The sequence below is a fragment of the Conger conger genome, chromosome 4 (assembly GCF_963514075.1).
Source record: "Conger conger chromosome 4, fConCon1.1, whole genome shotgun sequence".
Taxonomy (NCBI): Eukaryota; Metazoa; Chordata; class Actinopteri; order Anguilliformes; family Congridae; genus Conger; species Conger conger.
This window is the reverse complement of record NC_083763.1, coordinates 20766598-20781574: the sequence shown is the minus strand read 5'-3', so window position 1 is coordinate 20781574 and position 14977 is coordinate 20766598. Positions and strand designations below refer to the sequence as shown.

Sequence of the window (14977 nt, the reverse complement as noted above, 5' to 3'; positions counted from 1 at the left end):
ACCTTAATTAAATAATGGGGTTTAATTGCTTTTATTGATGGGATACATTATTTGTGGGAAGGTAATATGATGCTGCATCTTGATTTGCTCTTCCGCATGTTTTTAAACCCACAGCACAATCTGTTTTATCAGTGCTCTTACAGCTTCCGTTCTGACCTGGTGGAGGAATTAAAATTAAAATACATCAATATTTTTTATTTCATTTGAGTTTATATATGTCATCCTCCCAGGATCTGAATATAACCCTGTTTGTTTTAAAATAACTGGCGTGAAGTGCTAACTATGTAGGGTCGACTTCAGTGGGATCCTGGTGGATCCTTGCATCAATAGCGTTTCCCAATCAATTTATCGGACTTCATTTCCAAAACATGGCTGTTCATACTCAAGCGTCATTGACCATTTCACTAGAATGAACTCGGGGCAAAATGATCGAGGGGAAATCGGCAAGAGACAACATTTTAATCCATCTCCACAACAACTGGTAGTGCGGAGGCACAACAGATATGGGTTTATGTGGGAAATGTAAAAGCATCGACTGAACGCGTAAGAATAATGTGTAGGGAGACAAATCGCACTGCGGCAAATTAAAATAAATTGCCAGATCTGCATCTTTGCTGAAAGTCGTGATCAAGGAGGTCAGGCTAGACCACCAATCAAGCGGCAGGGATAATTTAGAGGTTATTCAAGGTGTTTGGATTCAAATCGTCCGGGGAATTGAACGCAGACGTGAGCGGTTCTCATAAACACGAAACCGGAGGCTGAGACGGAACAATGGATAAAGAGAGTGCGGAGTTTCTTTGGCGCTTGTGTGTTTCTGTTAATTGAAATGAGAGCGTACTCCGGCCGGGGCTGTTTAGAAGTTGTCGGTATTTTGACAGCCCTCTGAAAAGAGGCAGTAGTGCAGGGTCCTGTCTGTCACACCTGACTCTTTACTGAAGGGGGTCAATTCCGCAGGAGAGTCTGTGAAAAGCTTGCACCCTGTCAGCTCCCGGGCTCTCTGGTGTTAACGCGCGCAGACCGTCAGCAGGCCTTGAACGCAGCCGGCCGCAGTGAGACACTGAGGAGGGCCGGTAGCTGGGAGCCGCCACAAAGTGCTAGCGCAAACCAGGCATGGTAAACGGTGGTCATTTATATAGCACCTTTATCCAAAGCGCTGTACAACTGATGCTTCTGATTCACCCATTCATACACACACTCACACTCACACACTCACAAACCAACGACGATTGGCTGCCATGCAAGGCACCAACCAGCTCGTCAGGAGTGTTTGTGGGTTAGGTGTCTTGCTCAGGGACACTTCGACACAGCCCGGGTGGGGGATCGAACCGGCAACCCTCCGACTGCCAGACGACTGCTCTTACCGCCCGAGCCAATGTCGCCGCCATCAGGCCTCAGATGTAGCGGCTCGCTCGGCTTCTTTGAGATAAGCCATGTGCCTCGTGCCCATTAGCTGCGTGGCGCGGCCGTCCGGAGGGGCCCGTGGTGATTGGCTGTGATTAACGGCTTGTGTGATAAGACCGGGGAAGACGTGGGGAAGATGCGGGTCAGACTTCGAGCCGCTCTCAGCTGTCGCAGCTGCATTTCCTCAATTGTCCCCTCCCTCCACCTAGCCACTCACCCCCCCCCCCCCCCCCCCATCTCCCAGCCGTCAGGCAGCCCCCTTCCTGCCGGAATTCGGGAAAGGGGTGGGTGGCGTGGATGCCAGGATACCTCCGCAGAGGGCAGCTGGGAGAGAGTCACATTCTCCGTGCACTCGCTTCACCTCTCCGCTTTCCTCTCAAACAAAGGGGGATGGGGTTATTTTAAATCCCAACGCGCTAAAACAACACAAATTCAGCTTCCCAGACAGGTGTCCACTCGCGTGAACTCTGCTGTTTCGGAGGCCGTGCCAGACTCCCCACACGCTCAGTGGTCAGATTACTGGGGAAATGTTTTTTGTTTGCGATTGTTTGAGATCGCAGGGGCAGCGTCCCCCTGGTATCGACTGGCTTTTGACATTTTTTCTTTTTTTTTTTTTTTTTTCTTTTTTCAAAAGGCTCACTCAAACAAACCCCCTGGTTAAATATTTCTTCCATTGCATGCGAAAGATAACGAAAATAGCTGGCCTGGGGAGGGACAAAAAATTACTCGTGTCTTCCAGGGTGGGTCATATTTTTTGTGAACTTGTAAAAGTGGTGTGGCTCTGGCCTGGGCCCTCAGCTGCTCTAGTTATATGCTGTAGGCCATGGTACATTCTGACCCTGGATTCCTTTTACAGTAATGCTTTCATTCTTTGATAGATATGAATGCGTCCCACACACAGTTACATGCTCAGTTATAGCCTACTGATGGCCACATGCAATACAGAAACCGGTTGTGTAACTTAAGTTGATAGAATTGATTCTTGTAATTATGTAATTGATTGTTCTAACTTTCCATTCAGCAAGAGATAAATTATAATTATTGCATAATTCTCACAATTTAAATGAGAAGGCGAAAACTTGTTGCTTTTGCAGTATATTCAGAACCTAACATAGTGAATAGTTTTCATTATTTGTGTCTGCTTAAATGAGGATTTTTTAAAACAAATCTAAACAAAGAAATTCTAGAAAACTAGAAATTCAAGGATATAAATGTTTTGGTGTAATTATTCAGTGGTATTTTTGTCTTGATGTATGCAGTGTGCCATTTTACTTTCAATTCAAGTTAAGAGAATATGACTGTAAATTTGCTTTGAATTAATTAGTGAAGGTTAAGGCCTAAGGGTTGTGCTATTTGATGAAATTGCCCCCTTAATCTCTTGTATAAAGATCTGCTTTATTTAAAGGTACACAGGGCATTTGGAAATAAAAAAAGGTTCTATTATTGCATAAACACAGTCAGAATTAACTTTAAATTCTGGTTGGATATCTGGCAGAGGAAATAAGCCTGCTGAATCATACATTTCCTGTCAAATGGAAAGAGATTTTGCGCCTTGCACACCTCTGTAGAGCTCTTTTTCTAAACCTACAGGCATTTATTTGTTTTAAAATTACGTGTCAGCCCAACTTAGTAATGTCTTGTGTCATACAAAAGCAAACCATGTCATGCTATACTGCCAGAATGCTGGAGATCACATGACTAGGTGGTGGTGACTTCGTGACCCTTGTTATAAAAACATGACCCCTCCCTCCCACCCTGCTCCCACCTCCCCCAAACACGAACCACTTAAAAAAGTGTGCAAATGTTGAACAGTGACTATTCTATTTATAAGTTAAGCACTTATCCGTCTCAAACTGCCCTGGGTGTCTTGGTGTTTGGGCCGCTGGTGAAACCTTGCTACAGAACAGATCTTTAAATCTCTTTTAATCTAAGTGCAGTGGACTGTTTGGACGGCTTTGATGTATGCTTTGCAGATAATTAGTGAGAACTGGGTCAGTGTGGGGCAGAAAAAGCCTGTCAAATACTGATGCCAATTTGCAAGTGAGCTTTTTGCTATCTACATGGAAATTAAACGAAAACAAACACCAATGTTTTATTCATATTTCTTCTTTTGATAAAGAACCATTTCCTTAATATTTCAGCATTGAATGGTGGTATGGCATGCTGCAGCTATTGTTTATTTATTTGTTTATTGATTTTATTGCACCTTACTAGGTATTTATAGGACTTCTTTTTAGACATATTGTCCTGTTTATCTTCTGCTGCTGTAGCCTATCCACTTAATATTTCACATGTTGTGTGTTCAGAGATGCTTTCTGCAACCCACTGTAATGTGTGGTTATTTGCGTTACTGTCACATTCAGCTTTGACCTGTCTGGCCCTTCTCCACTGCCTTTTCTCATGAACAAGGCATTTTGCCCGCAGAACTGCTGCTCACTGGATGCTTTTTCTTTTTCACACCAGTCACTGCAAACTCTAGAGACTGTTGTGTGTGAAAATCCCAGGAGATCAGCAGTTTCTGAGACACTCAAACCACCCTGTCTGGCACCAACAGTCATTCCACGGTCAAAGTCACATAGATCACATTTCTTCCCCATTCTAACGTTTGGCCTGAAAAACAGCTGAACCTCTTGATCATGTCTTCATGCTTTTATGCATTTAGTTGCTGGCACATGATTGGTTGATTAAATATTTGCATTAACAAGCTGGTGTACAGGTCTACTTAATAAAGTGGTTAGTGAGTGTGTATATACAGAGATGATCCAAAACATTATGGCCATGCTGTTGGTCCACAGATGCATGGACTCTACAAGACCTCTGAAGACATTAGCAGCAGATCCTTCCAAGTCCTGTAGGGAGCCACCATGGATCGGACATGTTGTTCCAGCACATCCCACCGATGCTTGATCGGATTGAGATCTGAGGAATTTGGAGATCAGGGCAACACCTTGAAATCTTCATCATGTTCCCAAATAATTTGTGCAGTGTGGTAGAGTGCATTATCCTGCTGAAAGAGGCCACTGCCATTGCCATTGCCAGGGGTGTAACTGATCTACAGTAATGTTTAGGTAGGTGGCACGTGTCAAATTGATGTCCACATGAATGCCCGGTCCCTGGGTTTCCCAGCAGAACATTGGCCAGGGCATCACACTACCTCTACTGGCTTGTCTACTTCCCAAAGTGCGTCCTGGTGCCATCTCTTCCCCAGGTAACCGGTGGACACGTACCAGCTGTTCCACATGGTGTAAAAGAAAACATGACCAGGCAACCTTCTTTATCCAAGGTCCAGTTCCGATGCTTGCTTCCCCTTTGTAGGCGCTTTCGACGGTGGACAGGGGTTAGCATGGGCACTCTGACGGTCTGCAGCTACACAGCCCCCTATGCAGCAGTGTCACTGTGTGTTGTGACACATTTCTCCTGTAACCAAATACACATTTTCTGGCCGGTTCGTGGTTTGTCCCTCCCCAGGCCAGTAGATACTTACCACAGTTGTCCAGAAGCACCCCACAAGCCTTGCCTTTTCGGAACTGCTCTGACCCTGTTGTGTGGCCATAACGACTTGGCCCTTGTCAAAGTCACTCAGGTCTTTACGCCTGCCCATTTCTTCCGCATCCAACACGGCAACTACGAGAACCAACTGTTTGTTTACTGTATCCCCGACCTTGACATGTACCTTTCTTACCAGATAATCAACGTTATTCACTTCATCTGTGAGTCATAATGCTTTGGCTCATAAACAATGTACAATCGCCTGACATGTGCAAGTTTACAAAAACTATCAAGAAGATGCTTTCTCAAAAAAAATTTTTTGATTGATGATTTGTTGCATTGCATGCGCAGAATTCAGAAAGACAGAAGTGTGTCTAATAAAATAAGCGTAGTGTTCACCTCATGGGAAAAGCATAGGTGTGACCCGGCGGGCAGCGGAGAAATGGGGTAAATGAGAGAGTAAAGGTGTCTACGGCTCTGGAGCGGGGCCCTTTTGACCTTCCCATGCCGCAGTGCCGTCATGCGTACGGGGTGAGCTGAGGAGACGCTTGCTCTTGTGTCATTTCCTGTGCGGCCTGCATCGCTGCTTTCCCTTAATGAGTGTTTACAGCGGAGTGTTGATTCTTATTAATCTGGTTTTCGTCCACTGTTTTGGCCGGGGGCTTGGGGAAAGGGGGAAAGTGCAGTTTTTGACAGATCGGCAGGCAGCGCGCAGCACACCGCGGCCAGCTTATACTGAACAGATGTGCTCCAGAGTTATTATTCTTTGTAATTACAATCATTAAGTGAAAGCATGTGCCAATCAAATGCCTTTCAAGCAGGCCAGATTGAAACGGAATTGTAAAGAATGTACAGAAGTAAGTTGGGACTGTCTCATTTGGGCTCATTAACATTAAGTGATGCTAAGTCTGTTTGTGGAATATGTGAAATAGTAAAATTTGAAGTATTATTTGCCTGACTAGTGAAACAAGTTCGTTATAAAATGATATGACGTATAAGACTATCAGATCACAAAGTATCTCTAGGAAAATATTTAAGAATTTATTTCATTTGGTTGGCTGTTTCTAAACCAAGTCTAAACAAACATCAAAATATTTCCATCTTGATAAAGAGTAAAATCATTGATCTTTCTTATAAAGAATTTCTGTCTGTGCTATTTCACGGAAAGGGTCTACGACGGTGAGACGCGAGATATCCCCTGGAACGAAGATACATGAAGTTGCCAGTGTGGTCGGTGCCTTTAAAGCACCATTCATTTTCACTTTGGAGTCCCGCCGTCCATAGTAAACTGTGATTGCATGTGACACTCCTGCAGACTCCTGCTTTACCATGATTAATACCGCTGCAAAGTGCCTTAACCATGTGTGGCACTCCGATGGCACATGCCATTAACCTCAGCCCCCGTCACCTCAGGAGCAGAGGGGAAGCGCTTCCACCCCGGAAACCGGTGCTCTCTCCAGCCCACGCAGTCTATCACCACTGTGCTTTGAGATGCAGGCAGTTAACACATGCTGATTTGTGTAGCTTGAAACTCCGCAAAAGGTCCAGGGTACAAAAGGTCCAAAAGGTGCAGATCTGCACTAAATCCATAAGGAAAGAATGTGATATTGCCCGTCGTATGGGATGGATTCTGAGGTTTTAGCACTAGCTGCTTTTGTAGACGCATGTTTAATGTATGTTAAGCTAACACGCGCACTCGCAGACATGCACGGAAGGGAGAAATTATTGATTTATTCCAGAGAACGTGTCAGGTGATTACTTCAAATTACGTGATAAAAAGTGACAGCTTGTGTTTAAAATACTAACAGCGCAGGAGAATTACTGAATTAATGTCATTAAATTGTGTTTAGTGCTAACACTTAATATATCCTTCTTGGTTCTCAAAAATGTGGATTAGATCTTAATATGATAATAATGAGAGGCCTTTGCAAATTTTTCCTGGCAGGTGAAAAATCTTAAATCTTCAGGCAAGAGTAATGGCTCAATACATGGCTGTACTGATTTCATACATTACACCAGCCTTAGTGTTCACTCGCTTTCAGTGGAAAATATGCAATAAAAATATATTGCTGATTGACAGGGGGATCTCATGCTTTTTGACATGGCGCATAAAAAATGTCAATCAGATACCTAAGTATTTTTAATTAAACAGGTTTTTGGCATACACATGGGTCTTTGCTCGGTAAGTTCAAAGAGTCTGTTTGACCCATGTGTTAAAAGTCTGTATCAATTTTCCCTGCCTATGTTTTACTTGGCTCTTAAAACATACAATCCAAATTGCCTTGTTTTAAAACTAGTTTGTTTATAGTTCATTCTTTCAGTCTTTTTCCACATATGTGCGCCATAATTATTTTATGGTGTATAGTTACATATTTGGTTCGACATAGTACCCACAGTCTTGTGAAGAATGCTGAAAAGTTAATAAATAAAAAAGAAAATCGGCATTGCGATTTGAATGCATCTTTTGAATAAAAAAGAAACACACATTAACAGTCTATGGTTTGGAATGTTAGTAAAATTTCAAAAACTGATGTATTATCACTTTGCTGACTTATTGGAAAAGCTCATCAATAACTTTGCTTCTCTGCCATAAAATCTATATGGCATGTGGTCAAATAAAATTAGACTGATGGCAGATGTTTTGACATGCGTCTTCTTCAGCAATAAAGACTTGTGTCTCAATTGATTGTAATCACTTCTTTCTCAGTCGTTAAGTAATAATCATAATAAAAGATGAGTGTTATTAATGTGGCATGGATTTTCCTACAGTAACTCATTGATAACATAAAAAATGGGTGTATGCAGTGATTAAATCTCTTTATTTTCACAATAGTATTTATCAGGTCCAATAAGAAAACTCAAAGCACAGATATCCAACACATGTTTTCGCCGACCTTCCCAGCAGCATGGATTTTGAAAGGACATACCTCGTCTGAATTATACTGTGCACTGTATGAGTGTTTGGGATGTTCTGCAACAGAAAATTTCCATTTCAAATTTGAATTTCCAACAGCCTTGACTTTTAAGAGGCTATGAATTCTTTAGCTCCTGTATGCTCCCAGAGTTCCATCTGTGTATAAAAAACAGTGCTGAAATGCGTGTGGTTTTACGGTATATGTTTATTTTTGTTTCAAATATCATACAGAAAAATGCATGTAGATAGATATCCTACTATATCAATGCACTTCTGTAGTGTTGCACAATGCAACTGATATTTTTTTCAATAAAACTGAAATATTCCTTTGTGAAATTAATGCTCAATTTAAAAAATTGAAATAGTAATTCATTTTATTTTACTTTATTCTAAGGGTGAAGAAAATAGCCTTTGAAATGTTGGAATTACATGACTTTTGTAACTTGCAACTGATTATAAGGTATAAATATGTATTATCCAAAAAGGTGAATTTTTTTTGTGAAATTTGCCACCGTTTCCATTGTATACGCCACTGCTCCAGTGGTAGCAGGAACATCTGTTTCGAGCTTGTTGTTCCTCTTGGCTGCTTTTCAATTGGATTTTTTCATGCAGGTCCAAAAGCTGTCACCTCAGCCAGGCTCTGTTAGCTATCATCGCTGGCCCTATATTAAGTAGGTGTTTCAGGGCTAAGTTAATAACTCTCCTGCCTCTCTGACTGAGCACAGTCAGTATTGCCCCTATCTGTACCGCTTACCCGTCCTCAGGGGTGGGCCACTGCTGTAGGCAGGGGCTGCGTGTGGGGCGTTCGGCCTGCTGTGACGTACTCCAGTGACTCTGCCTTCCCCTTCCTCTGGACTGAACGTACGGAACGGTGAAGCCGCTGGCTCCATCTCTGTGACCTCTGTGCACTCTTCTTTCCGGAACAATCATCGCAGTACATCGCCGGACCTGAGGTCACAATGTCTTTCTGTGAATGCAAGCATGTCTTACGTTACGGTCTGAGCCAGGTATTAATTAAATGGACATACAGCGATTCATTAGGATGTTTGGAACTATGTATGATGTAAAATCGTGAAGTACTTTATGTGCATGCAAAAAGCACTCATTAAATATATGTGTATATACATTTCAAACCCTCAGTGAAATATCTTAAGCTATTAAACTATATACTGGATACACAATGCAAATTTAATAATAAACTTAAACCAAATAATAAAAATAATCAAAAAGAATCCCCAGGGGCTGTTCTTCCAGTTTTATTATTATTATTTATTATTATTTATTATTTATTTTAATTATAATTATAATTATTATTATTATTATTATTATTATTTATTATTTATTATTGTTATAAATCTGTCGTGTCCACTTAACTTTCTGATAGCCATCACATGAATTGTTTTTATGTTTAGAGTAATATTCCTCATAGAAACGGATTTTGTTTTGCAGTTCCGTGTAGAGTTGTCTATGCTACATTGATCATTTCACATATGGATTCATTCACATCAGAAATCTTTTACAGTATACAGACTGTTCAACCGCAGAGAAATTTCAAGCTGAAAAAGAAATGTCTGTTACCTTTTTCAGATGCTCTGGAGATTTTCTCCAAAAGAACAAAAACTATTTGTGGAATTTGCCATCCTGCTATATCTAAGACAATATTTTTTGGAGAAATTGGCCAGCATGATTTGGGATCACTGTCTGAACTAAAAAATACTAGTTCCCATGTGCATAAAATAATATATAAAAATAGTTTGTAACTATAACTATTTCTTCGGCAAATATAATAACAAACTTTTTTCCTTAATTGTGGTTAATAAGCTTAATAAGCTGATTAACTCATGCAAAGCAGTACAGATAGTAAATAATTATCAACTGGTCTTTCTAGACTATCACTAAAATCATTCCATGTTTATCAATGCTTAAATTGCTCATATATTACACAGTTTTTATGAACCTGGCTCTCAACAGTTTAGACTAGGGATATAGAGGAATCTTTCCACAGTCACACCACAGTGTACTAGTTGAATCCGCTCAGTAAAATTCATACACATACAAAAATACGTTCTGCAAAGGGAAGCAAATTTTCTGTTCTGGCCACTGCATCTTGAGAACGTTTCAAATTTGATATAATTTGAGGGTCTGTGATCTATCAACTATAAAGCTGAGGCTGACATCCAGATTTATTTGAAAGGTGCGAGCAGTTAAAGTGAAACTTATGTATACAAGCTAATTGAAGTGTTTCTATGTAAAGGGGTCAGAGACATTAACAGGTCTTTTATGGAAAAAAAGTGTGAACTTTTCGTAGTATTTTAACCTCTTTGTCTCATATTTCTGTAATTGTTTCCACATGTACACATTCTCTCCTCCTGCCTGCAACAAAGAATTTGCAAATGGCACCATTTAAGAAATTGGTATGGTTGGCTTATTGTAGATACACATTCCATTTTCTGTTCTATGTTGTTTTTTAAAAAAAATTTTATTCCCACTTAAAATTGTAGTTCTCATTCAGCTCTGCTGTTTGTTAAGTTAGGTTAATAACTCCCGGGCTATATTCAGTCTATGACTGTCTAAGGAACCTCTTCAATGACTGTGCGCTGGCAGTGATGATAGTGATTACTAAATAAAGTCACTTTACCCTGTTTACCCCTTGGAGCTTTCAATGAGACACAACAAGCAGTGAAACATAGGCCAGTTTCTAACAGTGCTGAGCAATGGATGTGCAACCCATCAGAATAGATGCTCGGCCTATTAAATGAATAGTCCATTCTGAAGGCTCAAACTGTGCTTTATGAACACATTATTTTATGAACATATTATTTTCTTGGAATATGAGGTTTTGGCCCGCTTTCCCTCGCAATAGTTTTGGAGAGCAGATGAATTATGTGCAAGTACCGTTTGTTAACGGGATCTTGGTTGTTATTTATGAGGAGATATTGTATACTGATACACAGGGATGGACCATGACCCCCTCAGACCCTGGACAACAGCATCCTGATAACTATATAAACAATAAACTATATAAATAACTGCGTTCTATAAATGCAGTTCTTCTGAGTTCTTTTTTTAAAAGATTACAATAGGCGATGACACAGACTTGAACTGCCCTTTAAGCTTAACTTAATCGGGTCCATTACGTGAAATAAGAAATGCCACTAGCTAAACTTTTACATGCGAACTACAGGCTTCTGTAAACAGCTAACAAGAACTCATTGGCTGTACCTACTACCTAGCTATTGCCAGACTTGCTGTGAGATCAAGAGCAAGACCAAATAGCTAGCTGGCTGATTAGCATATCTGTTTTATTTAAACTTATAAACAGAGATATATCCAAACACTGAAGTTCCTTCAGGTCGCACTGCCTAGCTGGCCTGTGGATCATACTTTACTGGTTCCATGGCAGTTGGTTCCAGAGTTGTGCCCGGCAATGGTGTTGGAGGACAATCCCCCTTGCCTTGGTGGAATTGCAGGCTGTGGCATGCAGGTGGTTGTCGTGCAACTGCTCCTGGTGTTACTACTGCTAGTTTGCTGTCAATCTGCTGCAGGTGGCTAATGTTTACCTTAGCCACTTCCACACTCGTGCTATTTCATGACTGCTTTTTAGAAATTGAAGGCACATTTTCCGGAATGGCTGTCTCCCTCACCTCTCCTTTGCCTTTAATTGCTTCTTTTGGTGAATCCATAGCTCCTGTAAGCTAGGCAACCAAGTTAAGGCCAATTCAGTCCAATTGATCACTTGCTTCCTGCCACTTGTGCCTTCTTTGTTTGGCTGCTTCATATCCCTCATCCTTGACTCATAATAAAATATAGGAATGAAATGCAGTTTGTGGATGTTCACAAAATAGTACTAAAAACATATTAAAGCTGACTTTCTCTGGCTTGCTGGTTTGTTGACATTAAAGGTTGACATTAAAGGTGTAAATTCTGAACATACTATCAATAATAGTTCAATAATAATACTATTAATAATAATAAAGTCATACTTTTATCTGCATTTTATGACAGTAACATCTGTCATAACATTTACAGAAGAAATATTTACCCATATGTATGACAGTGCTATGTGAGCCGTATGACGAGGGGTTCAAGTAAAGTGTTACCAAACATGCTAATTATAAGGACTCAAGGCAGTCAAGGCACTCAATACAGACCCAGAGTTAGGCCACTCACAGGTTCTGAAGCCCATAGCAGGACACAATTGGCTTTATCCCGCCAAGGATGGATTATGCCTTGGGTTACAGCATTTGCTTCTCACAATGAGTCAACCTCTTGGCTGGGCCTCTGTTGAAAAACAAAGTACTGTGTATTTGTAGAAAACAAACAATACTTTGTGGGAACTGTTGACAGTGTGATTTGGGCATACTGTATGCATTGGTCAGACACTGGTATAAACCTGAAGAAATGTCTCTGTACCTCAGTGGACTTCCTACCGCCACCACTCTGGTGTGGTCCATTTGGTATAGAAGTGGTGTCAGAAAGCCTTATATATTTTCTGGGGGAAATGGAAAGCTGCCCTCCACTCTCCTTGTCGAGACACTGTGTCCCCTTAATCATAGTTTTCATTTCAGTGCATTGAAATTTCCGTTACCAAGGACAACATCATAAATAAAAGGGTTTGTGAAATTTTTACCTGCGGCTCCCTAACTTTGCGCATTAGGGGTAAAAGAAGAAGAGAGGTGGTCATCTGTGAAAATTTATAATCATTTATTACATAGGGCTAGAGCAGGGGAGTAAGTAAAAGCCTGAAGGCACACATCCATAAACTGGAGCAGAGGGCCCTAAATGAAAAGTAAAGTGAATTTCTGTATCTTGTCACAAAATAATGAGGAGCGAGGGCTCTTATTCATTGTAGTGTACAACGCATTCACTCACAATCCAGTTTCAGCGCTGAACGCATCCCTGATGTATAGCCTCAAATTTGAAAAGAAATATCTGTGCTCAACATTATATGGAGGCTGGCTGAGCGGGAGGTTTATATAGTGTACTTTGTTGCTGTTAAATGTTTTCTTTCTTTCAAACATTTTACCTGAATATATTAAATATGACCTCCCTTCTTGTGCATATACAAAGCTTCTACAAAGATTTACATATTTCCAGTGACAGGTCAAATCAAAGTTCAATATTTTTTTGACTTTGTTAAAAGTTAGCCGCTGCAGTTTGAGTTTGTGTCATTCAGAATTTGATCTTTTCTTGGTATTGGAGCAACAATGTATTTGTAGTGTATTCTACACTGTTGGATGATTTTCCCCTTATTGTATTAGAGTACTTTTCTCAAGGGTGATTTGTTCTCTGAACACCATGTTTCTTGGCTTTAACTTTTTTAAACATACAATTGTTTCCCTAATTAGTTTCTTGTAATTAATGTTTGCGTTTTGTTTGATGTATCACAACTGTGCCAATCCCTGCATAAATTTGTACCATTTTGCTGAGTTCAAAAGGAATAGGACGCATTTATAAAAACACACAATACATTTAAATAATATGTTCTAACTTGAAATTAATGAAATATTTTAAGCAATCCATCATGTTTTGATGCTATTTATTTTTAACTCAATTATATTATAATTGTTCATTTTTCCTTTTACGCTAGGTAGATGTGTGTCCGCCTGGTTCACACCACACAACAAAAGATTAATTGCAAATAACAGATCAAGATCAAAAACATGATAATTTAATTTGCAACACTAAATAGGAAATTGCTAATTTAATGCAAAACAATAAGATGTATGTTGCAAATTACCACCCACTTCATTTATGAGTAGCTAATATTTATATTCTTTCTTTCATGCTGATACTCTGACCCTTAAATTTAGTATTTAGTGTTAGGGAAATAATTAAGCTCACAGAAAAGTTATGTTCTAATACTATTATACATTTTTTCATGATTTGTTTGAAGGCTTAATAAAATGTGTGTTTGTATGAGGCTGTTTTAGCTCCAAATCATAGATGTGATCTGTCCTCATTTTTAGAATCAGGTATATAGATGGGATTTGTTCCAGGAGCTTTTTCATTGACTTTATTTTTTATGTAACATTAAATGGGACTGAAAATTGAAGATATAAAAGTCCTGATCAACCATGGGCGATGCATTCATAAGTGTGGGATTTGGATGAAGGGAGAGTGGTGCTTTTGCAGAGAATGAGGTTGACATTTGGAATGGGCCACCAAATCATGTTGTCAATGGTGATGCATCGAGATCTTTCTCTAGCAAATTGGATGTTCCAAACTCTGGACTGATTGATGGTTCATCCATGTCACCTCACTACTGTCATATGAGGAGAGCGAAGAGAGGAGAAAGGATGCTCTCACTGTTTGTAAAGTATGCAGATTAGAATAGACACAAATGACCAAGGGAGTATTAGGCCAGGTATGGTATGGTCTGCTGTTCTCCCATTTTGGCTCGTCCCTAAACCTGAGAGCCGGAATTAAAATGGTCTCAAACTTGTTCTTTGTCCACATCATTCATAACCTATCTATTAAAAAAGTGGATTACATTGTGGATGAAGGTGAGTACACAGCTTGTACATTCAATAACATTGATTATAAAAATAATGAAGAATTGCTACTCTTTTGCTGCCAAATGTGTTCCTATACAAAGGGCATGTGCTCTCAAGGACATTCCGTTCTTGCTCTTTCAGTACTAGCCACAATGTTTTGTGAACCTGAAATGTCTTCCTTTCTGTACCTTTTCTGTCGGTGCTCTTTCCCCCCTCTCTTGTTCATTCTTCTTCTTTCGGCCAACGGTTGGTCCACTCCTGCAATTGTGCCGTGTCCTCTGCTTATGAGAGAAGCTATATTCAGTATAAGCACTTGAAACTGAAATATTTCTCTTTTATAAAGCCCAAGGAACCTTGGGTTAAGTCCTCGATTGTTCGAGAATGAACAACGTGCTCCCAATGCCTTGGCAGTTGGACCACACTTTATTACTAGCTTGTACCACACTTTATCCTCCTGTATAACTGTATACATGTATATCTGTGTGTTACATACATACACATACACACACACACACACACACACACACACACACACACACACACAGTGTACTATATGCACATATACATACATAAGGGCTAAAGTGATGAAAGAACAGTAACAGCTTTTCCCTTTGTTTTGTTGCACAGGGTCTCTTCATCTTCCTGATATATGGGGTGTACAACACAGAGGTAAGTC

The 14977-nt window shown here is 40.2% G+C and overlaps 1 protein-coding gene across 1 annotated transcript in view; it reads left to right on the top strand.

Moving 5' to 3' along the window:
• Window positions 1-14977, top strand: part of LOC133126572 (adhesion G-protein coupled receptor D2) — a 67043-nt gene that overhangs the window by 18414 nt on the left and 33652 nt on the right. The window contains exon 21 of the mRNA XM_061238917.1: window positions 14929-14970. Coding sequence (XP_061094901.1) covers window positions 14929-14970 — 42 coding nt within the window. The remainder of the gene's footprint in view (window positions 1-14928; window positions 14971-14977) is intronic.